Raw genomic sequence first — 26,525 nt, forward strand, 5'->3', positions numbered from 1 at the left:
TGCATTACCTTCCCTTACTCTCGCAAAAAAAAAAAAAAAAGGAAAAAAAGTTACCTGCTCGCTGGCTGGAGCTCGCAGCCCCATTTTCCGCAAAAGCTTCTGGAAATCTTTGTGCTCCATGGCATCTTCGTTCCCTTCAGAGAGTGGCACCAGAGGCACAGGCTGGGTGCATCCTGATGAAAGAGGAACCTGTCAAGCTAAGTTCTGGTAATCATACTAGAAAGAGCAGGATAATACTCTTGTCTACATGGTCCTCGTGGATATTCAGCTCTTGCTCATGGAGCAGTCATGGACTGCATCATGATACTGAGCCACCCCCCACGCCATTTAATGAGACTGTGGCAGAGCTAAGAATAGAGCCATGAAGGCACAACCCTTCAGCCTAAGACCCAGGAATTTGCTATACTAGGCCCAATTCCCCCTGCATTTACCATCCTCTTCTCGGTCAGCAGCTGTTCGATTCAGGCAATTCTGGAGCCATAGCAGGGGACCAGACAAACCTATTGAGACAAAATGTATTTCCCACTTGCAGTCAAAGTGGTAAAGTCCATTCTACCAAGGGTGGGTAAATTGAGAGAGGCATGGGGGGAAAACATGCTCCGTAGTACTTCAGTCAGTCATTTTCAAAGAGTGCCCCAATACTAACCCCCAAATGGAGTAACATTCAAATGGCATTCTGGGAAATCCAGAGAGAGGGGGACAGACAGGCGAGGAAGACCTCACAGCCTTCCCCAGCTGGACTTTCCGCCGCCCCCACTCTACAGGGCCATCTACCATCAACAGGTCTATAGGAAGGATCACAAGAGAGGGGGGCTATATGAGGATGGCACCAGACACCAGCTCTGATTCTGGCTCCTGTTCTCCTCAGTGGAGGCCTGTGGCTCCGATATCAGTGGGGCGGCAAATCTCCTCTGGCTTTCAGTCAGAACTCTAAAGGAGCTATCCGAGGTGCCTCGAATAGCTACTTTAGAGTTCTGACTGGAACCTGAAGGGGATTCCCTGCCCCACTGACATCGGAGCCACCAGCCTCCACTGGTTCTCCCTGCCCCAGGGCCATCTTTCACCAACTGCCCTGAGGGTAGGATCCTGATGATTTTTACTGGGATTTTATTATTTTAAAGTTACCTGTAAGCCACCTCGGTAGGATTTGTATCCTGAAAGTCAGTATATAGATCGTCGTAATAAACAAATAATCCCGCAATTCGTTGGAAGCCTGCCTGCCACGGCTGAGCTCCCTCCCCTGTGTAGGGCCACAGGGGAGCGTTGGCCATGTTCTGAGGTTTATGCAAGGTCAAGCAGCTTGGCAGCAATGCCAAAGAGCTCTGGCCAGCAGCTGCATGAACTGTGGTGAATGCACCCAGCACCGCCCTAGGAGGATGTGTAGCAAACACTTGGGGGTTCTTCAACAGATTGAGGGAAGAGGAGTTTCCTAAAATTTCGAAGTTTCAAGGCCATTGCCCAAAAGCATCATGAGGAACTATCATAGGAACATAGGAAGCTGTCTTAGCCCAGTAGTCAGACTATTGGTCCATCTAGCCCAGTACTGTCAGCGCTGGCTGGCAGGATTGCCCTCCTAGCCCTACCTGGCGATGTCGGGGATTGAACCTGGGACCTTCTGCATGCTATGCAGCTGCTCTACCAGTGAGCCACAGCGTCTCCCTAATCTCCATAGAGGGTGTTGCTGAGCTCTGCTGTGGTACACTGCAATTCCCTCCTCTGCTCCCAGGGATGCCAATTTTCTCACCTTCCTGCCTCAGGCTCCGTACAAGCTCCTGGGATTCTCTAGCTGGTGCAGCCCCCCATTTTCTAATAGTCCGCTCATCCATGGATCTATTGCCCATGCCACTGCCATCCTCCTCCTGGGCTGGCTCTTCCTCATCCTCGCTATCCAAGTCATCCTCGTCATCCTCTTCCTCCAGGTCAGACACCCCAAAGTCCTTGGGCAACATGTCTTTGTTCTGAAAGAAAGAAAAAGAAAGAAAGAAAGTTTGCAACTGTACAGAGCAGCAAGAGACACAAACCTACTATCTTCCTCCCTCAGCAGCCCACACAAACTCTACACAGATGTAACAACCAAGTCCTGCACATCAAACTCAGTTTTGCCTAATTAGTCCAGAACACCTAGATCTTGGACCATATAAGGAGAACGAAAACTGGCTGTCACCTTTGACCCCACCTCCTTCAGGTATTTGCTGAAATTTTGCAATGTTATGGAACACCTGCCAACATTCTAGCTCCTGTAGGGAAAGGTTCAGTTATAGAATGTTGCCACAGTATATATTTTGCAAGGGAAAGGAAGTGTCCGTTAGACTAGGAAAAACTCTTGTAGGGCCTACAGAAAGCAGGGATCTTTGAGAGGGGGCGGAGCTGAATGGCAAGAAAAAAGGCTAAGGAAGACTCATGCTGGTAGAAATGCACTTGCTGGAATCGTGGTCAACAGCTTCCTCCCACCCTCCTGCTTCCCCACCCCAGCAACGTCAGGTCTCCAGATGCTGTTTTTAAATGCCAGATCATCCAGACTATCACCCTTATCCATGATTTAATAGTGGATGAGGCGCCCGATCTGACATGTATATAACCGAGACCTGGGTGGGTGAGCAGGGAGAAGACAGTCTCTTCCAGCTTTGCCCACCAGGGTACTTGGTTCAGCATCAGGTTCAGCACCTGAGGGCCAGGGAGGCGGGGGCTTTGCAGTCTATAGGAATTCCATCTCCCTCTGCAGGCTCCCTGTCCATGTGACTACTGGTCTGGAGTGTTTGCACCTTGTGCTGGGTCAGGGGAACAGAGTAAGGATTCTGTTGGTGTACCGCCCAGCCTGCTGCTCAACAGACTCCCTAGCTGAGCTCGTCTCGGGTGCACTGTTGAGATCCCCCAGACTTTTGGTTCTGGGGGATGTCAACACCCATGCTGAGGGCACCTTGTCTGAGGTGGCTCAGGAATTCATGGTCGCCATGACCAGCATGGGGCTGTCCCAACATGTCATCACCCCAACACATGTAGCAGGGCATACGCTAGACCTGGTTTTCTCAACTGGACATGGAGATGGTGATCTGAAGGTGGGTGTCGACTCCTGCCAGCTGACTGCAGCTGGCAGCGATAAATCACAGGCTGATAACAGGGTTGTAAACCTGTCCAAGGCTGGGGGAGCGAAAAAGCGGCTTGTAGCAAGGAATATTTTACCCAGGCAGCAAGTCCAAAGCGTCAAGGCAAAGAGAAGTCCGTTGTCCAGTCCGAGGCCCAGAACACACGAGGGAACACGAGCCAGGTGGAGGGCAGGGTCCAAGGCTGAGGCCGGGGTCCAGCATGGGACATGACGATGCTCTTCAGCAGTCTAGCCCCAGCCTGCCAACCCCTTCTAACGGCCAGGACTTGAGGCAGCTGTATTCAATCAGTCCTCCTGCCTCTGAGAGCCTCTCTGTCTTAAACCGACAGAGACTCGCCTACGCTGCTCCTGGACATGCAGCTGCTGGCTCTGTGGGGGCCAGTGGCATTTCGCCCTCCGAATCTTCTGGGGAGACTGCAGCTGGGCCTGGAACCGCTGCAGGGGGCTCGGGCTCCTTCTGTGCTGGTCCCTTCCCCTGGGTCTGGAGCCTGCTATTCCTATTCATCCTTGGAGGAGTCCGAGGGAGGCATGACAGTGGGGGACTTTGCACCAGTCCCAGTGTCATGGACAGAGCATTGCTTGCTGAGGTTTAGACTTACAGCAGCTTTTCCCCCCTGCAAGGGTGGGGACCTATTAAGATGATCTGCCCCCAGAGGCTAATGGATGGTTTCCAGAGGGCTCTGGGGAGCTTTCCGGCTGATACAGCTGGCTCTCCTGTCAAAACCCTGGTTGATCTATGGAATGCAGAAATGACCCAGGAGGTTGACACGATTGCTCCTGAGCGCCTTCTCCTGACTAGAGCTTGTACTGCTCCATGGTATACCCCAGAGCCGAGACCAATGAAACAAAATAGGAGATGGCTTGAGTGCAGATGGAGAACAACTCCTAGTGGATGCAACTGAACGCTGCTGTGTGCCTACAGTAAGGTATATTCAGGGGCAGCAAGGTCGGAAAAAAACAGTATCTTGCTGCCTCTATTGAATCATCTATCTGCTGCCCAGAGGAGCTTTTCAGAGTTGTCTGGGGGTTATTACATGCCGGCCCCAAGGACACTGAGGCCTGCTGTAATGTATTTGCTAGACATTCAAAAATAAAATATTTTGCATCCGCTGGGACTTAGACTCCAGTGTTACAGCAGGTAAATCAGGTGAGGTACCCAGAGTACAGCCTTGTCCAGTTCTCTTGGATGAAGTTTCAGTTGGTACAGCTCAAGGAAGCTGACAATGTGCTTGGACAGGTTCATGCAACCACTTCCGTACCGGATCCTTGCCCCTCTTCGCTAATAAAAACTAGCAGGGAGGGAACAGTCAGCTGGGCCAGCAAAGCGATTAATGCCTCTCTGCAAGAGGGAGTGGTTCCGGGCTGCCTGAAAGAGGAGGTAGTGAGACGACTCCTGAAGAAATCTTCCCTGAACCCATAAAATCTTAATTACAGGCTGGTGGCAAATGTTCCATTCCTGGGCAAGGTCCTTGAGCAGGTGCTTACGAGTCAGCTCCAGACACTCTTGGATGAGACCGATTATCTGGATCCATTTCAGGCCAGATTTTGGCACAGAAATAGCCTTGGTCGCCCTGTATGGATAACCTATGTCAGGAGAAAGACTGGGGAGTGTGACCTTGTTGATTCCCCTTGATCTTCGGAGGCTTTTGATACCATCGACCAGTATCCTTCTGGGACGACTGTCTGAGTTGGGAGCAGGAGGTACTGCACTGCGGTAGTTTTACTCCAACTTGGAGGGTCGTCTCCAGAAGGTGGTGCTTGGGGAACATTGCTTGGCCCCATGGATTCTCCAGTATGGGGTTTTGCAGGGGTCTGTTTTGTCCCCCATGCTGTTCAACATCTATATGAAACCACTGAGTGTGGTCATCCAGTTTTGGGGCGCGTTGTCGTCAGTATGCTGGTGACACACAGCTCTACTTCTCCTTTTCATCTTCATCAGGTGAGGCTATGGATGTGCTGAATCAGTGCCTGGCTGTGATGATGGACTAGATAAGGGATAATAAACTAAAACTCAATCCAGACAAGACTGAGAAGCTGTTAGCAGGTGGTTCTTCTGAGTGGATGGAGGGTGCTCAGCCTGTTCTGGATGGGGTTGCACTCCCCCTGAAGGAGCGGGTTAATAGCCTGGGGGTTCTCCTAGAACCATCTCTGTCACTTGAGACTCAGGCGGCCTCAGTGGCAAGGAGCGCGTTCTACCACCTTTGTTTGGTGGCCCAGCTATGCCCCTATCTGGACAACAGGGATAACCTGGCTTCAGTTGTCTATGCTCTAGTAACCTCCAAGTTAGATTACTGTAATGTGCTCTACATGAGGCTGCCTTTGAAGACAGTTCAGAAGCTGCAGCTCATGCAAAATGCCGTGGACTGACTGATAACGGGGACCAGAAGGTCCACACATATAAGACCAACTCTGGCCCACCTGCATTTGCTGCCTATATGTTTCCAAGCCCGATTCGAGATGCTGGTTTTAACTTATAAAGCCTTACATAGCTTGGGACCGCAATACCTGATGGAGCGCCTCTCCCGGCTCAAACATACCCGTAAGCTACGCTCAACATCTAAGGTCCTCCTCTGGGTGCCTACTCTGAGGGAGGCTCAGAAGACAGCAACAAGAGACAGGGCCTTCTCAGTGGTGGCCCCCCAATTTTGGAATGATCTCCCTGATGAGGCCCGCTTAGCATCAACGCTGTTATCGTTTCAGTGCCAGGTTAAGACTTTTCTCTTTTCCCAGGCTTTTGGCAGCAAGTAATGAGTTTTAATTGATCCTGGATTTGTTTTATGCTGTGGCTGATTGCTCAAAGTTGTTTTTAAGATATAGGTTGTCTCTATGTATACTGTTTGCTTGTGTGTTTTTTTGTTTTTAAATTTTGCATATTGTATTTTTAATGTTTTTAACCTTTGTAAACCCAAGACGGACAGGTCATGGCAGAGAGTTCTGACAAAATGTGGTCCACTGGAGAAGGAAATGGCAACCCACTCCAGTATTCTTGCCAAGAAAACCCCATGGAATGTATCACAAGGCTAAAAGAGATGACGCCGGAAGATGAGCCCCTCAGGTCGGAAGGTGTCCAATATGCTACTGGGGAAGAGCAGAGGGTATTTCCAAGTAGCGCCAGAAAGAGTGAAGCGGCTGGGCCAAAGCCGAAAGGACACTCAGCTGTGGATGTGTCTGGTGGTGAAAAGAAAATCCGATGCTGTAAAGAACAATATTGTTTAGGAACCTGGAATGTCAGATCAATGAATCAAGGTAAACTGGAGGTGGTCAAACATGAGATGGCAAGATTGAACATCGACATCTTGGGAATCAGCGAACTAAAATGGACAGGCATGGGCGAATTTAATTCAGGTGACTATCATATCTACTATTGTGGGCAAGAATCCCTTAGAAGAAATGGAGTAGCACTCATAGTCAACAAAAGGGTGGGAAAAGCAGTACTGGGGTACAATCTTAAAAATGATAGAATGATCTCAGTACGAATCCAAGGCAAACCATTCAACATCACAGTAATTCAAGTCTATGCCCCAACCACTGAGGCCGAAGAAGCTGAGGTTGATCGGTTCTATGAAGACCTACAACACCTTCTAGAACTAACACCAAAAAAAGATGTCCTCTTCATCATAGGGGATTGGAATGCTAAAGTAGGAAGTCAAGAAATCACCGGGATAACAGGCAGGCATGGCCTTGGTGTACAAAATGAAGCAGGACAAAAGCTAATAGAGTTTTGCCAAGAGAACATGCTGATCATAGCAAACACTCTTTTCCAACAGCACAAGAGGCGACTCTACACATGGACATCACCAGATGGTCAATATCGAAATCAGATTGATTATGTCCTTTGCAGCCAAAGATGGAGAAGCTCCATACAGTCAGTAAAAACAAGACCTGGAGCTGACTGTGGCTCAGATCATGAGCTGCTTCTTGCAAAATTTCGGCTTAAATTGAAGAACGTCGGGAAAACCACTAAACCGTTCAGGTATGACCTAAATCATATCCCTGATGAATATACAGCGGAGGTGAGGAATAGATTTCAGGGATTAGACCTGATAGACAGAGTGCCTGAGGAACTATGGACGGAGGTCCGTAACATTGTTCAGGAGGCAGCAACGAAATCCATCCCAAAGAAAAAGAAATGCAAGAAAGCAAAGTGGCTGTCTGATGAGGCTTTACAAGTAGCTCACGAAAGAAGGGAAGCGAAAAGCAAGGGAGAAAGGGGAAGATATACCCAACTGAATGCAGAGTTCCAGAGAATAGCAAGGAGAGACAAGAAGGCCTTCTTAAATGAACAGTGCAAAGAAATCGAGGAAAACAACAGAATGGGAAAGACTAGAGATCTCTTCAAGAAAATTGGAGATCTCAAGGGAACGTTTTGTGCAAAGACGGGCATGATCAAGGACAAAGAAGGCAGGGACCTAACAGAAGCAGATGAGATTAAGAAGAGGTGGCAAGAATACACAGAAGAACTATACAGGAAAGATCTGAATGTCCCTGATAGCCATGATAGTGCGGTCACTGAACTTGAGCCGGACATCCTAGAGAGTGAAGTCAAGTGGGCCTTAGGAAGCATTAGTAACAACAAAGCTAGCGGAGATGACAGTATTCCAGCCGAGCTATTTAAAATCCTAAAAGATGATGCTGTTAAAGTGCTGCATTCAATATGCCAACAAATCTGGAACACTCAACAGTGGCCACAAGACTGGAAAAGGTCAGTTTACATTCCAATTCCAAAGAAGGGCAAGGCCAAAGAGTGTTCAAACTACCGCACAATTGCGCTCATTTCACATGCCAGCAAGGTGATGCTCAAAATCCTACAAGCTAGGCTTCAGCAGTATGCGAACCGAGAACTACCGGAAGTACAAGCTGGGTTTCGAAGAGGCAGAGGAACTAGAGATCAAATCACCAACATTCGCTGCATCATGGAGAAAGCAAGAGAATTTCAGAAAAACGTCTATTTCTGCTTCATTGACTACGCTAAAGCCTTTGATTGTGTGGATCACAACAAACTGTGGCAAAGTCTTAAAGTGATGGGAGTACCAGACCACCTTACCTGTCTCCTGAGAAACCTGTACAAGGGTCAAGAAGCAACAGTAAGAACCAGACATGGAACAACCGATCGGTTCAAAATTGGGAAAGGAGTACGACAAGGCTGCATATTGTCACCCTGCTTATTTAACTTATATGCAGAGTACATCATGAGAAATGCCAGGTTGGATGAATCACAGGTCGGAATTAAGATTGCTGGGAGAATTATCAACAACCTCCGATATGCAGACGATACCACCCTAATGGCAGAAAGCGAAGAGGATCTCAAGAGCCTCTTGTTGAGGGTGAAAGAGGAGAGTGCAAAAGCTTGTTTGAAACTCAACATTAAAAAAACTAAGATCATGGCATCTGGCCCCATCACTTCCTGGCATATAGAAGGGGAAGAAATGGAAGCAGTGACAGATTTTACTTTCTTGGGCTCCAAGGTCAGCACAGACGGTGACTGTAGCCATGAAATTAAAAGACGCTTGCTCCTTGGGAGGAAAGCTATGGCCAACCTAGACAGCATAGTAAGAAGCAGAGACATCACCTTGCCGACAAAGGTCCGTCTAATCAAAGCTATGGTTTTCCCAGTAGTAATGTATGGCTGTGAGAGCTGGACTATAAGGAAGGCTGAGCGCCGAAGAATTGATGCTTTCGAACTGTGGTGCTGGAGAAGACTCTTACGAGTCCCCTGGACTGCAAGGAGGTCAAATCAGTCAATCCTAAAGGAAATCAACCCTGAGTGCTCATTGGAAGGACAGATACTGAAGCTGAAGCTCCAATATTTTGGCCACCTAATGCGAAAAGAAAACTCCCTGGAAAAGACCCTGATGCTGGGAAAGACTGAAGGCAAAAGGAGAAGGGGACGGCAGAGGATGAGATGGCTAGATAGCATCACGGATGCAATGAATATGAACTTGAGCATGCTCCAGGAGAGAGCGCAGGACAGGAAGGCCTGGCGTGCTATGGTCCATGGGGTCACGAAGAGTCGGACACGACTGAACGACTGAACAATAACAACAACAACAAACCGCCCAAACAGCTTCCGCTATCGGGTGGTATAGAAATGTAAATTAATAACAATAATAATAATAATAATAGCAGCAGCAGCTGCCGCCACCACCGCCCAGGACTTGTCAGACTGTCAAGGTTCCAATACACATGCAGAGGTACACATGCACGTAGCCATTCTCACACATGAGCATACACATACAGCACGGAGACACGCACAGAAGAGAGGGTGGACACCATACCGTGCCAAGAGAGCCAGGCTTGCGCTTGCGCTTCTTGTAAAGCTCCTTACGGTCAGACACCAACCCCATGCTGAGCAGCTTGTCAATAATGCGGGCCTTGGAGCGCTTAGCCGTGATGTGCCTCATCACATTGGCCAGGATATCTGCAAAGGGGGAGAAACAACAGCAAAGGCAGTGTGAATTGGGGTGGGGGTGGGGAGACAGTTTCACTCCACCCACACTGGCTCCCAGGAAGGGCTGGCAGGGGGAAAAGCAGAGGTGGGCTAAATGGGTTAATAACGCTAGTTGTGGGAGGCTTGCTGGAAAACAGTCCCTGCACAAGACCAACCTTGCCACAAAAGAAGTTTGCAACTGTGGCTTTAAGCCAGCCTTCCCTAACTTGGTGCCCCTCCAGATGTGTTGGACTGCAACTCCCATCATGCCATGCTGGCTGGGAATGAAGGGAGTTGCAATCCAACACATCTGGAGGGGCACCAGGTTAGGAAGGCTGCTCTAAGCATACTAGTCTCTGCTCCTTTATCGCCTCCCAACCCATCCCAGCCAGCCAGCTGCAAGAGCAGACTTCCCTTATCCAGTTGCAGACTCAAGCCCCCCCTTCCCCCCAGTCTCACCATCTGTGCCCTGGAACTCCTCAAAGAGCCTCTGAAGCTCTAGTTCCTGATCCTGCGTCCACAGCACAATGCGTGTCCCCTTCCTGTAGAAGAAAGCGTCAGACCATACCATCAGTACTGATGCGCACCTCCCTCTTCCCATGCCTCAGGATTCCCAGCAAACAAGGAAACATTGTATTCTATGTATTTTTTATGTAAACTGCTTACAGATTGCAGGATATCAAGTGGTATATAAATAGTTTAAATAAATAAAAAATAAAAAGTAAGATGCAGCAAGGAGAAAAGGATGAGATTCTCGAACAAGAACCTGTCTGAACTGAATTAGAAGGAGAGAGGCTGACTGTACATATTCTGTAAAATTCCACTGCAGAAGCACATAAATAGATACCAGACGAAGAATTTAGTATCGTTTTATTCTTTTTCAAAAACTACGTTCCTAGCCCTTAAAGTTATGCCAATAGATGTGAAAGCACTACAGGCAATGCCTAGAGAGGGTTGCCTGAACATTTCCTGTGCTGAGGAGGCGGGGCTCCAGGGCCCTGAAGAGCCCCTTGCCCCGCCCTATGTCTAGAGGGATGCAAAATAAGCACATATGCATGTATGTTTCACTGGTGTGCTTTGTACATGTCACAAAATACAGTGCCTTTTCAACACAAAATCTGCTTTACTTGGAGTACCATTTGGATATATACAGATATATTTATATACAGATATGCCCTTTTACACAGACCTGGTAATAGGCCTGCGTGAAATTCTAATTTAACCTGAATTAAAAGCGCAACCCTCTGCATCAGGGATACACAACCCGTGACTCACGTGTGACTGATCCAGTGCAGTCCACAGAGCCGTGGGGACCCTGCCCAGTTCCTCTCGCTAATGCTAGGGCTAGCAAGGGAAACCTTCCCTTCCCTCCAATCTCTCTCCAATCCAAGACAAGGGAACTGTCAGCTGGGGGCCACAGGAAGGGACAGGTATCCAGAAAGGGCATTGCACTGGAGAGCCAGTGTGGTGTAGTGGTTAGAGTGTTGGACTGAGACTCAGGAGATCCAGGTTCTAGTCCCCATTTGGCCATGAAACTCGCTGGGTGACTCTGGTCTGGTCACTGACTCTCAGCCTAACGTACCTCACCGGGTTGTTGTGAGGACAAAAATGGAGAGGAGGAGGACCATGTAAGCTGCCGTGAGTCCTTTGCAAGAGGAAAAAAGGCAGGATAGAAATGTAATGAATAAACAGACGGACAGACAGACCGACCACAGAAATATGGTATGTCAAATGTTGATATAGGGAAACGTGACTGGATGAGTATCCGCACAGGGATAAGTGCCCACAAAGGGCGCAGCAGCACTTCGCACTGAACCCCAGAGCCTTTACAGGTAACGTCTATATGCTTGCAAATAATTCACTGCTATCAAAATTTGCTTTAAATTTTATTTGTTTGTTTATTTCATTTCTATACTGCCCAATCGCTGGAGCTCTCTTAAAAGTCGCAGTTGTATTAAAGGGGATTAAAATTATTCACCTATAGTGGAACCCATGAGAAATTCTATACACGCACCACAGCAGAAGAGACACACCACACACTGTTTCCCCTTGTGAGTGCTCATAGCCCTTAGGCAGCCTATCACCTCAACCACCGCCCACTGCCAGCGAGGAAGAGACGGGGCCACCCACTGCAACCTCTGCTTTTCACAGCGGACAATGACCTACCGCTCCCGGGGGAAGTCTCGCATACTGTTTGCTAGCCCCAAGTGCACCAGCTGCTTGGCCACCTGCTTGCGTGTCCGGCCGCGAGTGCTCAGGTGTGCCAGGATGTTGTTAAGGACATCTTCACCTGGTGTTGGAAAAGGAAAAGAGAGGTGCGACTGGGCTGGAAGAAGAAGACCTGGCTCTCCAGCCTCATCTACAAAGAGAAGGGCGAATGTTCTCCCCTTAAGAGCTGGGCTACACGTTTTACTAGCCTACCCGTCTCCATGTGTGTTTGTAGCATTAAAAAAAAAAAAATGTTGGTAAAAGTTTCCCTGCCATTGGTTAGGAATCTTCAACCTTATCTGATCCAGGCCCTAATCTCAAACTGCAATATGAGACCAACCTCACCTTTAAAAAAACAACAAGCCATATATGCCCATTTTAATCCTTCTCTCTTTAGGATGAACAGATGTGAAAGAAGTCAGTACGCCTATTTTTCTGAGAGTTGCATAAAAGAGGGCATTTTTTTTAACAGGTGCAGATTGTTATGCCACAGTGAAAATGCCACAATAGCTTCTTCTACTAATCTACAACTACTAAAAGAGATTAACTGCCACCCTTCATATCTGGTTAGCCTGCTCCTTCAGTTTTTCTCTCTGCCTCTCTCCTTCTCTTTAGAAATAAACTTAAAACAAACAAACAATGGTGGTGGTGCCACTGGAGCTTAGCTCAAGGTGTGATCCAAATGTGAGTCCCAACCTACCAATTGAAGACTGATGGCAGAGGCAACCAGTCAATGACTGTTTACAAGGCTGCTGAGTTCTGAGATCCTCCATCCCAGAACTGGTAACAGAATCTGGAAGTCTTGGCTTCTGCCCTAGTTCTACCCTAAGAAAACCACCTCCCTCTCACAGGAGACAAAACATCTCTTTTTTCATTTCAAAATGGCGACCAGGAGCACAGAGGAGCCGGGGGAGTCCTTGTGAGTTTTGTGCCACCTGCCCTTGAAATTCACCCCACTTCCTCTGAAATGTGAAATACAACAGCAGTCTCAACGCCCTCTTTCATCATGTGCCCCCCGACATGGCCTAAAAGCTCTGTTTTGAGAACTTGCAGCCCAACCCTAGCGCTCACCTCTATCATCATCCTACTCTGCCTCTCTAGCTTGGTCTCCTCACAAATGTGATTTGGTTAGGGACGGGGGAGAATTTCTCCCCGAAACTTCGGGGGGCCGAGTGCCAACGCATTCGGTCCTCCGAAGGTTGTTCGGGGAGAAATTCACCGCCCCCCCGCCCCCCCCGGGATGGGACTTACCTTTCACGAATGTCGCTCCCGGCGGCGGGTCCCAGCGGCGGTTTGGCAGGTCTTCGGGAGGGGCGGGGGCGGCAGCCGGTCTTTCGACCGGCTGCCGCCGCCGCCATTACAAGAAAAGTAAAAAAAAAACAAAATGCCCCTGTGATAGGCTACGTAACAATTTACGTAGCCTATCACGGCTAGATTTGCAAAGTCAGCCGTGATAGGCTACGTTAATCGTCACGTAGCCTATCACGGGTGACTTAAAAAAAAAAAAAAAAGCACGTACGCAAATAGCGTTGCCCTTATTTTCGCCATAGTCTACGTAAATCTTTACATAGACTACAGGGACCAAATAAGGACCGCGAATGGCGGCTCCCTATGGGGGCCGCCATTTGCGTACACGCTTTTTTTTTTTAAAGTCACCCGTGATAGGCTACGTGACGATTAACGTAGCCTATCACGGCTGACTTTGCAGATCTAGCCGTGATAGGCTACATAAATCGTTACGTAGCCTATCACGGGGCTTTTTTTTTTTTTTAGTTTTCTTTTGAAGTTCGCAGCCGGGGAGACAGGGCGCTTCTCCCCGGCCTGAATTTCGGCCGGGCGAGGCGGGAAGCCTCCCCCCCCTGGCCTGAACTTTGGGGGGAGAAGCGAAGCGCCTCCCCCCCACCGCGAAGCAAACTGCGAGACCAGGTAAGTGACTTTCGTACTTCCCTAGATTTGGTACCTTCTACTTCCTTGTACTTGTAGTAGAGTTCCCGCAACTCTTCCTCCTCCTCTTCAGTCCATCGGGAGGCCTTGCGAGAGGCAGAGCTATTTGAGGCAAGAAACACTACACTGAAAAAGGCCTACCCTCCAAAACTGGGAAATTTTTGTGGAGAGAAAGAAGTATTTTATGGCTTTTTGGAAATGTACTTACAGAATTGATGGTGTGAAACAAAAGCTATTATTCTTTGATAGACTTGGTCTTTTGTTTTAAGGTTAAGTCCTTAAACTTTAAACCAAAAGACAAGTCTATCAGTACAGTTTTATATAAAGATGAATTGTATGTTTCTTACTCTTAAAATTATTCAATTTTGTATAGAAATATAAACAATCACAAAAAATGAATCTGGCATTGTCAAGATTTCACGTGTGAATGTTTATATACATCTGGAGGCCCGGTCACCAAAAGTAACTGGGGTAGAGTAGGCAGATGTCTGGACTGCAGGGGAAGTGGGCAGAAGGAGACACAACTGCCCTTTCTTTCACCTCACATCGAGATTTAAAAGAGCAACTTCCAGCATCCAAGATACGAGGTGGCAACCCTAAATGGATGGAGACCCTTAAAGGGTACACTACCTCAATCCACCCCTCAGGTGCCAATCTAAGACCAACAAAAAAAGGGGGGGATGTGGAAGGAGTAGCCATTTTGTGAAGATATGAGTTGGTATCTTGACCCAGTCACACTACCCCTTGGTCCTTTCTCGAAATGGCCCTCCAGAAAACAGTCAGGAATTTATTAAAGCACATCACAGCTATGGAAGAGTCAGTTGAAACTGAGTCTGCCCCCCCTCCCCAAGAAACAGGGTATATTTATACATACTGAAAGTTGGAGAACAAAGAAAATACACTGCGGATGCTCAAGGACCAATTAGTACTCATTAACAGTCTTATCAGCATAGCTGCATTGTTATCTCTTGCTTCTAATTTCCTAAGCTACTCCTTAAAGTAAGGAATTTCCTGCCTATAATGCGCAAGTTACAATTACCTACTCATGGTCAGACATATATACATTCTTTCAATCCCATTAAGCACTTTGACTATTGCTTGAACCAAACTATTCAAGAGGTAGATTTGTGAACTACCTTCTATTTTGGCCCCAGGCCTGTAACCAATTTACCTGTAGTTTTAGAGGGGCCTAGAGATCCATAATGCTTTGCTTAGGTTCATTATTAGGGCAATTCCCTTGCTAGTGGGCCTCTGAGCATGTGAGATGAGTCAAAGGTTGATAGCGGCCTCAGCACATTCTATACTAACAACCTAGAGTGTCTTATCAAGATGTGCCTGGGAAGCGAAGCTTTGTTTATGCTGAGCTGCAGGTGTCTCTGCTGGGAAAGCTTCCTTCTGACTAAGCACTGTTAGCCTATGCTGCAGACAAATGCTAATTAACGCTTGCTGCTGTCATGCTGCCCCACTGCTGACATGTATGGTATAAAACCCATTTGACCCCATGGCTCTGGGTTCAGAGAAGCTGTCTGATCCAGCCACTGGGTACGCCTGTGTGCTGATTGTACTCAATAAAGTATCTCCTTGTAAGTAAACCTGGATCTGATTTATCACTATCTTGGCACCTCTAAATTAAGAGTTCGAAGCCTGCTGCAGGGGCAATACACCTTCAATTGCTGTCCAAGCTCTGGGGAGCTCACCTTTCATCTTCCCGCATCAAGGTGTAGCCTTCAGTCATTTCCCGTACCACAGCTGTGCTTTTCCAGAACAACAGTTCCATGTAGGCCTTCTTGTTGGTGGATGCGAGTGCAAAAAACTTGCCCACGATGTATTTGGCAAAGGACACCAGCTCCTAAGGTTGTGGGTAGAGAAGAAAGATTTCAATGTTGTTCAAAGTCTCAGGGCTCACCAGTCACTACTGGTCCTGCTGCGGGAAAATTTCATGACAAAAAAAAAAAAATGCAGAGATGCAGACCACCACCATCAGTAAAGCAGGAAGTTAACACAGGCATACATTTTAGGCCCATTTACAGAGTCTGTTCTAGATGAGAGGAGAGGAGATATGTGTCAGATTCAGGTTAGCACCGAAGGCTCAGTGCTTTTGCTCTTCTCAAGCAAAATTTCAAATGGCTTTTGCAGCTCAACTCTGCACATTATTTTCAGCAAGTTGCAGACAGTTGAAACATTTCCCTGAAAGGTTCTCCTGATGATTTTCAGGAGATCGTATTAAATAAGGCTTTACTAGCCAGACAGTTTTCTAGGCAGACAGTTCTCCCTGGTCCACGAGTTTCCCTTCTGGAGGAGGTATCATCTCCCCTCATATAAGGCCTCTCTGGTTTTGAGGTTTGCCTAGCAGACAAAAATGCTAAGTATTATACACAGTACGGTGAAGGCACAGTTGATGGTGATGAGAGACAGGGTCTTTTCAGCAGCTGCACCAATACGGTGGAACTCCTTGTCCTGTGAAGCACAGATGGGCCCTCTCTCTAGGTCTCTTTCACTGGTTGGTAAATACATTTTTATTCCAGGAGGAGTTTGCCTGCTACGTATCTGCTGTTTCATGTACAGGTTATGTTTTATCAATGGTCTCTGCCTTCATTGTATTTTAATATATTTGATTATATTTTACCACCTTGGGATCCTTTTAAATGCAGATGCTAGGGAATTCTCATAGGACCTTATACAGAGAAAGCATCGCTGTACTGTGGCCCACCCTTTAACCAAAATAATTTTTCAGTACCACACAGCACCCCACACATGAACCATCACCTCTACATTTGCAGACCTACACACACACACACACACACACACACACACCAGCTGAGTTACTTTTTAAAAAAAATACTTTTTATTCTATTTTTTAACTTTATAAATGAAACAAACAATATCAACAACCTAATCAATAACTACAATTTCCCAACAATACAGTATTCTTAAGAGGACACAGCAATAATGGAAAAGAAAGAGAAAACAGAAGAAGGAAGAAAAAAAACATGAAAAAATATATATAAAGGATTATTTAAAAAAATTAAATTTAAACTCCATTACACAGAAACTTCAAATCCCATTCTGCTTAAAAATTATACCTATAACATTGGCAATATTACAATTCAGTACAGCATAAATAATCAGCCTAACATTTCAATATCATACCATCAGTCTTATAGCAAGGAAGCAGGCCTACAATTCATTTCCAGTAACCATATATTGCCCTTCAGTTAACATATAGTAATAAAGCTTAACAGTTTAACCAGCCAAAGATCTTACTAACCAGTAATAATGGAGCTGAGTTACTTTTAAACCTCTACAGGGCCCTCACCTTGTAAGCACCAGCAGCAGGGTCACTGAAGAGCTGGTTGAAGAGGCAGAAGGCAGAAAGCTGGAAGAGCAGAGCTTCCATCTTGAGGTCATACGCAACGCGGTGCAACATCTTCACCACACAGTGGTTGGTGTGGGTGCTGTTCTGCTGGTAGTTCTTGAGGAGCAGAACGTAGGCCTTGACCACATTAGCACTAGCAAACCTGCACTCCCAGAGTATGGACATTAGACATGTTTAGCATTAAGAGCCAAGCACTGTCAGGACAGTGTGCACATGCTGCAGAATCCGCTAACAGGCAAAGAATTCCACTTCCTAAAAATGTCAGAGTTACCTTTTTTTTTATTGTTTTCTTTTAAAAAAAAAAAATGTTTCTAGCCCTTATGATGGACGGGGGAGAAAAGGCATAATAGAGTGGCTGGGATGAGAATGCAAACGGAAGGACAACCTGGTGACATTTAAAACACACCATGCACACAGGAGACGAGAGGACAGAAACAAGGGAGGGAATGCCTCTCAGGCTCTTATACACACCCTCAAAACCTGCTTACCGCTTCACGTAGTCCAGGAAGTTGAACTCTCTTTCTGACACCCATACAGATGCCAACTCCTCCTCAGCAGCCTCCTCTTCCTCAGCTGCCTCCTCAGGGTCATCTGTCTCTGGAGCTGCTTGTCCTGCATAGATTGGAAGGGGTGTGTGAAATTTAAAGAGCTTACCAGTCCCATTCGGAGACACTTGAGTATCCCAGTGATCTCGGCTGAGTAAAAGGGGATGCTGTGCCATTCCCCAACATGGAGTCATGGGTAGTGCTGTGCCATAATTCCAAGAGTGGCACTGCCAACCCAGCAAGAAAAAAGCCAAGGAATGCCAGACTTGTGAAAGAATCCGTGAAAAACAGATGCCATGAGAGGAATTACAGCGCCAGTCTGTCAGTGTTCTAATAAATGAAATAGGAAATAATAAATCAGATAAGAAAGCACCATGGGCAGCCACTTGAGAGCAGTGAACAGAGATACCTAGGAGTCTGCATCACTTAGCTAAGCTGTGGGTTAAGGCTGTCCTCAGTTCCTGTTCGATTCCACTCATAGAGACTGGGTACTCACGAGTGAGTTTAGCACAGAAGATTTGTCTCAGCAGTTCAGTTTCTTCATCTGAATCAAGGGTGGGTGATCCAAAAATATCCCCTTCTGGCCACACCTCCCTTAGGGAACAGAATGAAGATGAGACGATTAGCCAGCCACACCAGGAAGAATAATACTTTCCTCACCCCCAGCACCAAGCACTGGAGGCTATGTGGGCAAAATCAAATAAACACACACACCTTTAGTATGTATTGAATTATGAACAATAGTTTGAGTCCAGCAAATATTACTATTCATGTGTCATGAATGTATGAATCCAAATTGTCCTTGATATTTAGAAGTGTAACTACATACCCTCCTGGCTAGCGTTCCTGAGAATATCTCATATAAATATCTTAGTAAAGAAATAGGCTTTTGTAAAGCTGGAGAGCTTTTCTTAGCTTAAGGGGAAAAAACACTGCATCCCATGTTTACTGCCACTTCCATCTTTCTCCATTGCTTCTGTTCCCTCCCTTGTATTGAATTTCAGATTGCAAGCTCTTTGGGGCAGGGACCAGTCTCTTTGCTGGTACTCTGTAGCGTGCCATGCACATTGGTGATGCTCTATTTAATAACAAGACTACATTTGTTTGCTAAGAGGGAATGCTAAAAGTTCCTTAGACATTTAATGAATATTCAGCTGGTTCAAACACGTCCTTTACATTTATTATTTATCTACTGCATTTTCATTTGACTTTTCACACAATTATTGTCTCCCAAAGCAGCTCAAATCAGTAGGAAAAGGCATAGGCCCTGCAATCAGGTTTACAAACTAAAGTGACAGGACACACGAGGGAAGGAGAGTGGAGGAAAAAGAAAGAGGGAGAACCATTTTTCAAGGTCAGAAAAAGGGTTGTGGTGAACTATAAGTGGGCATTTAAATGTACTTTGGACCAGGCTGATCTTCCTTGCTGGTATTCTTGCTCAACATGAGGCTCTTGTTCCTTAGGCCAAAGGATGGGCCCAGAACATTCTTTCCCCCAACTTCTTAAAACAAGCTTTTAAGTTCTTGAACTGCAGTGATGGACATTCCTCCCATCCACCAAAGGAAGCAGGATTTACAGAGGCTTTAAACCTTGGTCAGGTGGAACTGCCCTCTCAGTTACTGCCCTGCATCCATCTGCTGAGAAGGCAGGAGTACATAGAGCACTCCACGTATCAGGGGTTGATATTGCTTAGAACTGAATTGTACACGCACGTCGCAGCTAGGGATGGCGGAGAATTTCTCCCCGAATCTTCGGGGGGCCAAGCGCCAACGCATTCGCCCCCCCCCGAAATCAGCGGTGAAATTCTCCCCCCCCCCCCGGGATGGGACTTACTGTAGCCGAATGTCCCTCCCGGCGGCGGGTCCCGGTGGCGGTTCGGCGGGCTTTCGGCGGGGGCGGCAGCCGGTCTTTCAACCGGCTGCCGCCGCTGCCATTACAGCTGAAGTAAAAAAAAACAACAACCCCGTGATAGGCTACGTAACGATTAACGTAGCCTATCACGGGTGACTTTGAAAAAAAAAAAAAGCACGTACGCAAATGGCGGCCCCCATGGGGCGCCGCCATTTGCGTTCCTTATTTGGTCCCGGTAGTCTACGTAAAGATTTACGTAGACTACCGGGACCAAATAAGGAACGCAAATGGCGGCGCCCATAGGCCGCTGCCATTTGCGTACGTGCTTTTTTTTTTCCCCCAAAGCCACCCGTGATAGGCTACGTAACGATTTACATAGCCTATCACGGCTGACTTTGGAAATCTAGCCGTGATAGGCTACGTTAATCGTTACGTAGCCTATCACGGGTTTTTTGTTTGTTTGTTTGTTTTTACACTTTCGCGGCCGGGAAGACGGGGCGCTTCTCCCCGGCCTGAATTTTGGCCGGGCGAGGTGGGAAGCCTCCCCCCCCCGGCCTGAATTTCAGCCGGGCGAGGCGGGACGGCTCCCCCCCCTCGCCTGAACTTTGGGGGGAGAAGCGAAGCGCCACCCCCCCACCACGAAGCACCCCTGCGAAAAGGTAAGTGACTTTCGTACATCCCTAGTCGCAGCATACAGAACTGCAGGTTTCATCCACAAGCTATCAGGACACAGGTAATATCCCTGAAGTTGCTTTCTCACCTTGCCGAACGCAAGAGGGACAGTGCTTCAGGTGCTCGGCCACCTAGTAGGCTGTCTTGAATGCGTAACATGGCCTCAGCTCGCTGCTCTTCCAGTGGGACTTCGGATGCAGCATCAAAGGGAATGACGTCCTCTGGAAAAGGCTCAGAACCCTGGTGGAGAGAACATGTTCCTGCATGAATTCTCAGGATTCCCAAAAGAAAAGGAACTTCAGAGAAGAATTAAACATAAATTCATACAAAACGCTTTCTGCCTTGCCACCTCCAATGGACATTTCCAGACAACCCAAGCAGACTTTGCAAGTGTCTATCCCATTACAGGAACTTTTTAGAAAGGCAAAGTGATGTACAAGGAAGCCCACTAGATTGAAAGGAACTGAATTCACCACCATTGCCCTTTCTCTCTCCCTCTTTCTCTCTATCGCTTGCATTCCATTCACCCCTTTTATCAAGGCTTCTGAAAGAGGGCTGTCCTACAAACTCAACATAGAGTAGAACCATTTACAAAACCTCTTCACTGTTTGAAAAAGTCAACCTGAGTTTGGAATGGGAGAGACTTGGCCTGGTTTGGGACCAATTTACTTGAAGGACAGCCTTCACCCATATCAGCCTGCCTGCACTTTATGATCAGCAGGAGAGGCCCTTCTCGTTTGTCTACCCGTGAGGGCAGTTAGATGGGCGTCCACATGAGAGGGGGCCTTTTCTGCAGTGGCCCCACACCTCTGGAATAAATTGCCATTGGCAGTTCACCAGGCCTCATCATTGCAGGCTTTTAGGAAGCCCCTGAAAGCTTTCTACTTTACTCTGGCCTTTCCCTGATGTTTGCTGTTGTTTACTGCTGTTTTTACTGTGTCCGTACTGTTTTTATAGTGTTATCGTTTTCAATACCACATCGGGTTTTATTATTGTTGTACATCACCGTGTGTGTGTGTGTGTGCTCCTGCCCTGAAAGGCAGCCAAGCAATATTTTAAATAAATAAAAGTAATTTAAGAAGACTTGCTACAACCCATTTAGCAGCAGCACCCTCGAGGTACTAGAGGGAACTGCATAAACAGCTGCACATTTCCACCATCATTGGGAAGAAAAATGTTACTTAAAGCACTGTTGACCGATGGAACATTTGCAGAGGCAGTATTGCAACTGAAACTCTCCCCATAACCTGAGTTCGATCCCAGCGGAAGATGGGTCCCAGGTAGCCAGCTCAGGTCGACTCAGCCTTCCATCCTTCCAAGGTGGGTAAAATGAGTACCCAGCTTGCTGGGGGAAAGGTAGTCACGACTGGGGAAGGCAATGGCAAACCACCCTGCTATAGTCTGCCATGAAAACGCCAGCGCAAGCGGCATCCCTCTAGGGGTCAGCAATGACTTGGTGCTTGCACAGGAGGAACCTTTCCTTTCCTTCAGCATCCTAAGCATCACACGACTAGGTAATATTAATCAAACAGTGACGACATTGCATTTTTCAAAATGTTCAGCTTTGCTACTGAAAAATGATTAAAGGAGGGGAAGGGCGCTTTGCTTTATACAGACCGCGAGTTGCCGAAGATTGAAAAATGCTGAAAATGTGAAAGTGATTCTATTTTCTATACAGTATCTGTGTACAAAGCATGACCTTTGGGGAGGGACCACAGTTCAGTGGCAGAGCCCATGCTGTGTATGCAAAAGGCTGCCAGTTCAATCCTTGGCATCTCCAGATAGGGATGGACGAGACTCCTGTCTGACACCCTGGAGATCTGCTGCCAGTCAGTGTAAAATACTGACCTAAATGGACCAATGGTTTGATAGGATATCCAAGACAGTTTCCTATGACTCAGAGTCTTGCAAGTTTTAGAACTTGAGCACACCAAAGAAGAAAGGCTCTGGCAAATGCAACATGCCATTCTCCCCATTTCGAGAAAGTTAGAAAACAGAATCCAGAAATCCTGGCTCCTGCACAAAGCCTAGTATCTTACCTCTGTGCATTTACTGATTTGTTCAACCAGCCTCGGCCACATCTCCTCCAACTCTTCAGGAGTATGGGGCTGCACATCTGACCCAGCAGGGCGAGCCAGGGGCTTCTTCTTCCTCTTGACTTTCTTGCTCTGCTGCAATAAAAGTCACCTAGTTTTCAAGCCAGTTTTTGAGAAAAATGGAACACTGACATAAGTGTAGCATTCCCAGGATCCTTTACCCACAAGTTCCCCAACCTGGTGCCCTCCAGATGTTTTGGGCTGCAACTCCCAGCATTTGCAACCATTGGCCATGCTGGCTGGGGCTGATGGGAGTTAAAGTCCAACACATCTAGAGGGCACCAGGTTGTGGTAGGTTAGACTAGGATCAGGGAAGCACAAGTTCAAATTTCCATGGAGCTGTAAAGCTTCCTAAATGACCAGCTAATCCCTCACAGACTAACCAGCCTCATAGAGTTGTTGTGAGGATAACATGGGTTGTGGGGGAGAGAAGACCATACAGACTGCCCTTAGCTACTTGGAGGAAGGGCAGGATAAAAACGAAGTAAATAAACATTACACATTAGCTGGGTAATGTTTATTTACCAAAAGGTTCTCAAGGGAATTAACTAAGACCTGCTGCCCCAAATGAATAGGATTCAAGTCCCATACACCAAGATACCTGGACCACTAGGTTGTTCCTCCCTTTGCAAAATCTCTCCAGCATCTTCAAAAAAAGGTGAGTGGTCTCCACCAGATCTTTGAGGAATGACCTGGGCTGCTTTGTCTCATCAAACTTACGGAAGAGGGTAAGGAACAGCTCGCGATACTCCATCAGGTAGAAAATGTTATCTAGGGTGGAAAGCGATTGTCATTAGTTTTATCCAAACACACAGGCAAAGTCGGCATGTCCTTGTCTGCAAGAATACAGAATGGTGATGGGGAGGAATAGATTTGCAAGCTTTTCCTCCTAACCCCAATTGGTCTCTGGGAGCTGACATTAAGAGCTGGGCTACAGCGGAAGCAGGAGGCAACTATCTCTCTCCTCTCCACTGTCCATTTACTTGGTAAGGACACCTTGTTCATTCTTTCCTGGCGGCCGGTTGGTGCCCTCCTGCAAAGGATGCTGGCCTCCTAGGAGACCCCTTCCCACTCACACAGACACAGTTCCAAGTCCTTGCCTGTCAAACACAGCAGATTAGGGCTGGCTCCTGAGTTGGGTCCTAACACAGCCAGGAAACCTGGCATACTATCCCAGGGAGTTGCATTGGAGGTCACTAAGCTTGTTTTGTAGTGATCTGTAACAAAAAATCCTCACTCTTTAGGATGTGGCTGCTGTTGCGCACAGCTTCTTCTGGCGAATGGTCCATTTCATGCACAGTCATCAGTAACTCTTGGTAGGCCTTGAGAGCCAGATGCATCCTGGGAGACACATAAGGGAGGAGGAGAGGCAAGAATCCCTTTGACTTTACAGAGAAGTGAGAGAAAAGGACTCATTTATAGTCACAAAGCCAAAAGAAGAGCGGGAAAGCCACCACAGGGCCATTCCACAGAGTGACAAGCTTGTCCCTTTACCTTCTAGACCACGATGTGGCCTCCTTCTTATCAATAAGTATCATTTCATAGTAATTGGTCAGACTCTGCTCGATGAAGTGAAAAGTCCGGACACCAACCGTCTCAGAAACCAGCTGAGGCTGGGAAGAGGAGGCCCGGTTGAACGCCATGAAGAAAGCCATGGCCCACAAGTAGTAGGTCTCATCATGCTGCTGGGCCCTCTCTCTGACCAGGTGATCCTAGGGAAGGAGAAAAAGCGACAATATCAAAGGGTAGCAGCCGACCCTTTAGCATCCCTTCTCTTGGGGGTTCCTATTAGGTGCGTATCAAACTCCCAAAATAGTTCAGATTCAGAATACAGAGGTAACTCAAATCCTATACCAAAGATGCAAACTTACACATATCTGCTGATTTTGCATAATTGATGCCATTTTAAAAATTTATTTATTTATACACAAAAATACAAAATCAATCAAATTATTTTAACTGGAGGAGTGGGAGGAGGGGGAGCCCACAAACCAATACAATTGGTGGTGCTGGGGGATTACTGCTCTGTGCCATGGCAATTGTGCCATGGGGTTCCACAGGGCTCTATTTTATCCCCCATGCTGTTTAACATCTACATGAAACCGCTGGGGGAGGTTATCCGGAGGTGTGGGCAGAGGTGCCATCAATATGCAGATGACACCCAGCTCTACCTCTCTTTCTCATCAAAACCAGGTGAGGCAGTGGCTGTTCTGAATCAGGGCCTGGGCACGGTAATGGACTGGATGAGGGCCAATAAACGGAAACTCAATCCAGACAAGACGGAGGTACTGTTAGTGGGTGGTTCGTCTGCCCGGCTAGGTGATATTCAACCTGTTCTGGAGGGGGTTGCACTCCCCCTAAAGGATCAGGTTCGTAGTTTGGGGGTGCTCTTGGATCCAGAACTGTCACTTGAGGCACAGGTGAACTCAGTGGCACGGAGCACTTTTTATCAGCTTAGGCTGGTATACCAACTACGCCCTTATCTGGACAGAGATAGCCTAGCTACAGTTATCCATGCTCTGATAACTTCTCGTCTGGATTACTGCAATGCGTTATACGTGGGGCTGCCTTTGAAAATGGTCCAGAAACTTCAGCTGGTCCAAAATAGAGCAGCAAGATTGTTAACAGGGACTGGCCTGCGAGCTCATATTACGCCAGTACTTTTCCAGCTGCACTGGCTGCCAGTCCATTTCCGGGCCCGATTCAAAGTGCTGGTGTTAACATTCCAAGCCCTTAACGGCTTGGGGCCAGGTTACCTGAAGGATCGCCTCCTCCCATATGTGCCTGCCCGGACCTTAAGGTCATCATCAGCGGCCCTTCTCCGTGAGCCCCTGCCAAAGGAAGTGAGGCGGGTGGCTACTAGGAGGAGGGCTTTTTCTGTTGTGGCACCCCGGCTCTGGAATGAGCTCCCTAGTGAGGTTCGCCTGGCGCCTACATTGTATTCCTTTTGGCGCCAGGTGAAGACCTTTTTATTTTCCCAGGCATTTTAGCTTTCTAAATTTTTATCTTTGCTGTTTTAAATCTGTATTTTAAACTCCTGCACTGCTGCTAGGTTTTATTGTGGTTGTATTATTATATTGTGATTTTAATGTTCTATATATTTTAATATTGTTTTATTGTGTGTTGTTTGGTTTTAATTTTTGTGAACCACCCAGAGAGCTTCGGCTATTGGGCAGTATAGAAATGAAATAAATAAATAAATACAATACAATACAATACAATACAATACAGGCCAATTCATCCTATCCAAATATATATGTTCAGGATACAACATATCTCTATATCGGAGAGAGCAATCCTATGGTCCCTGGGTGAGTCTCCCAGGGATCACAGGATTGTTTGGATTCCCCCTTCTGGGGTCTGAGACAGTGCACCAACCTCAGAAGGGGAGTCAGACAGCTAACCCTCCTCCCTGGCTCCCACACAGCCGGTGTGGGAAGAACCATGCCAGCTGCCCTTGAAGTCTGGCGTATATCACAAAAGGGCAGAGATCTCCCCTATGGACCGGGTTAGCAACAACATCCCCTCCTCCTTTGTGCTACCCACAAAAGGGATGCAGACACAAACAACAGGACTATCAGTAAAGGAATGCTGCTCCATTTGATTGTTTTCTATTGTTGTTTTTTAATTGTTTTAATTGTTTGTTACTTATTTATAGCTGTAACTTTATTATTTTAACAGTGATTTTAATACTCTTGCATATAAACGGCTTAAAGGTTTTGTTATAACAAGTGGTATACAAGAGTATTAATAAATAAATAAAGATCGAGTCTGGCCAGATCCACCTTAAGTCAAGAGCATACCTGCATTTAGGAATTGAAATGTCCATTTCACAGCACCCTCCAGCATCACCAGCACCACTCCCCATTCTCTCTCAGGGCACTCTGCTCTTAGCCAGGGCCACGGTTCCCTGCAGGATAGGTCTTCAATCTCACCTTGACCAGATACATGAGCCGATTGTAGCAGTTCTCCAAAAACTCGGCGCAGAACTCCTTGAGGAAGAGTCTCACGTTGAGGGCCGAGCGCCGAGGCGTGCCCTCACCATCACGAGCAAGCTGCCGCCTCTTTGGCACCCGCTGGACCTCCTTGCCCAGATCGTGGCTATAGTTTTTCACCTGTCCAGGAATGGGAGAGAATATGGACAAGATACTGGGGCGGGGCAGGGGGGAGAGAATGCAGACATAACTTCTCCTGTCTTACTCCTCTCCTTGCCAAGGAAATCCTGCTTGGTCTGGCAAATATGGGAAGAGGTGGTGTGATGGCACATTGGGAGGAACGCAGCAGAAGAATCTACATCTGCATC

The 26,525-nt window shown here is 47.2% G+C and overlaps 1 protein-coding gene across 9 annotated transcripts in view; it reads right to left on the reverse strand.

Moving 5' to 3' along the window:
• The window catches only part of TIMELESS (timeless circadian regulator), a 66,182-nt gene that overhangs the window by 7,247 nt on the left and 32,410 nt on the right, over positions 1 to 26,525 (reverse strand). For 8 of the 9 annotated variants that reach the window (XM_084837109.1, XM_084837112.1, XM_084837110.1 and 5 more), the window contains exons 10-26: positions 26,158 to 26,337; positions 23,717 to 23,934; positions 23,460 to 23,563; positions 22,824 to 22,993; positions 22,166 to 22,297; positions 20,215 to 20,366; positions 18,100 to 18,197; positions 17,547 to 17,670; positions 16,999 to 17,200; positions 15,380 to 15,531; positions 13,699 to 13,784; positions 11,697 to 11,820; positions 9,990 to 10,072; positions 9,379 to 9,521; positions 1,745 to 1,958; positions 432 to 500; positions 55 to 173 (exon numbers count right to left, since the gene is read on the reverse strand). In XM_084837109.1, the coding sequence (XP_084693235.1) occupies positions 55 to 173; positions 432 to 500; positions 1,745 to 1,958; positions 9,379 to 9,521; positions 9,990 to 10,072; positions 11,697 to 11,820; positions 13,699 to 13,784; positions 15,380 to 15,531; positions 16,999 to 17,200; positions 17,547 to 17,670; positions 18,100 to 18,197; positions 20,215 to 20,366; positions 22,166 to 22,297; positions 22,824 to 22,993; positions 23,460 to 23,563; positions 23,717 to 23,934; positions 26,158 to 26,337 (2,370 nt within the window). The remainder of the gene's footprint in view (positions 1 to 54; positions 174 to 431; positions 501 to 1,744; positions 1,959 to 9,378; positions 9,522 to 9,989; positions 10,073 to 11,696; positions 11,821 to 13,698; positions 13,785 to 15,379; positions 15,532 to 16,998; positions 17,201 to 17,546; positions 17,671 to 18,099; positions 18,198 to 20,214; positions 20,367 to 22,165; positions 22,298 to 22,823; positions 22,994 to 23,459; positions 23,564 to 23,716; positions 23,935 to 26,157; positions 26,338 to 26,525) is intronic. The other variant, XM_084837108.1, reaches the window with a different exon arrangement.

The sequence above is a fragment of the Heloderma suspectum genome, chromosome 2, assembly GCF_057233095.1.
Source record: "Heloderma suspectum isolate Gila_16-S chromosome 2, 16-S_ref, whole genome shotgun sequence".
Lineage (NCBI taxonomy): Eukaryota > Metazoa > Chordata > Lepidosauria > Squamata > Helodermatidae > Heloderma > Heloderma suspectum.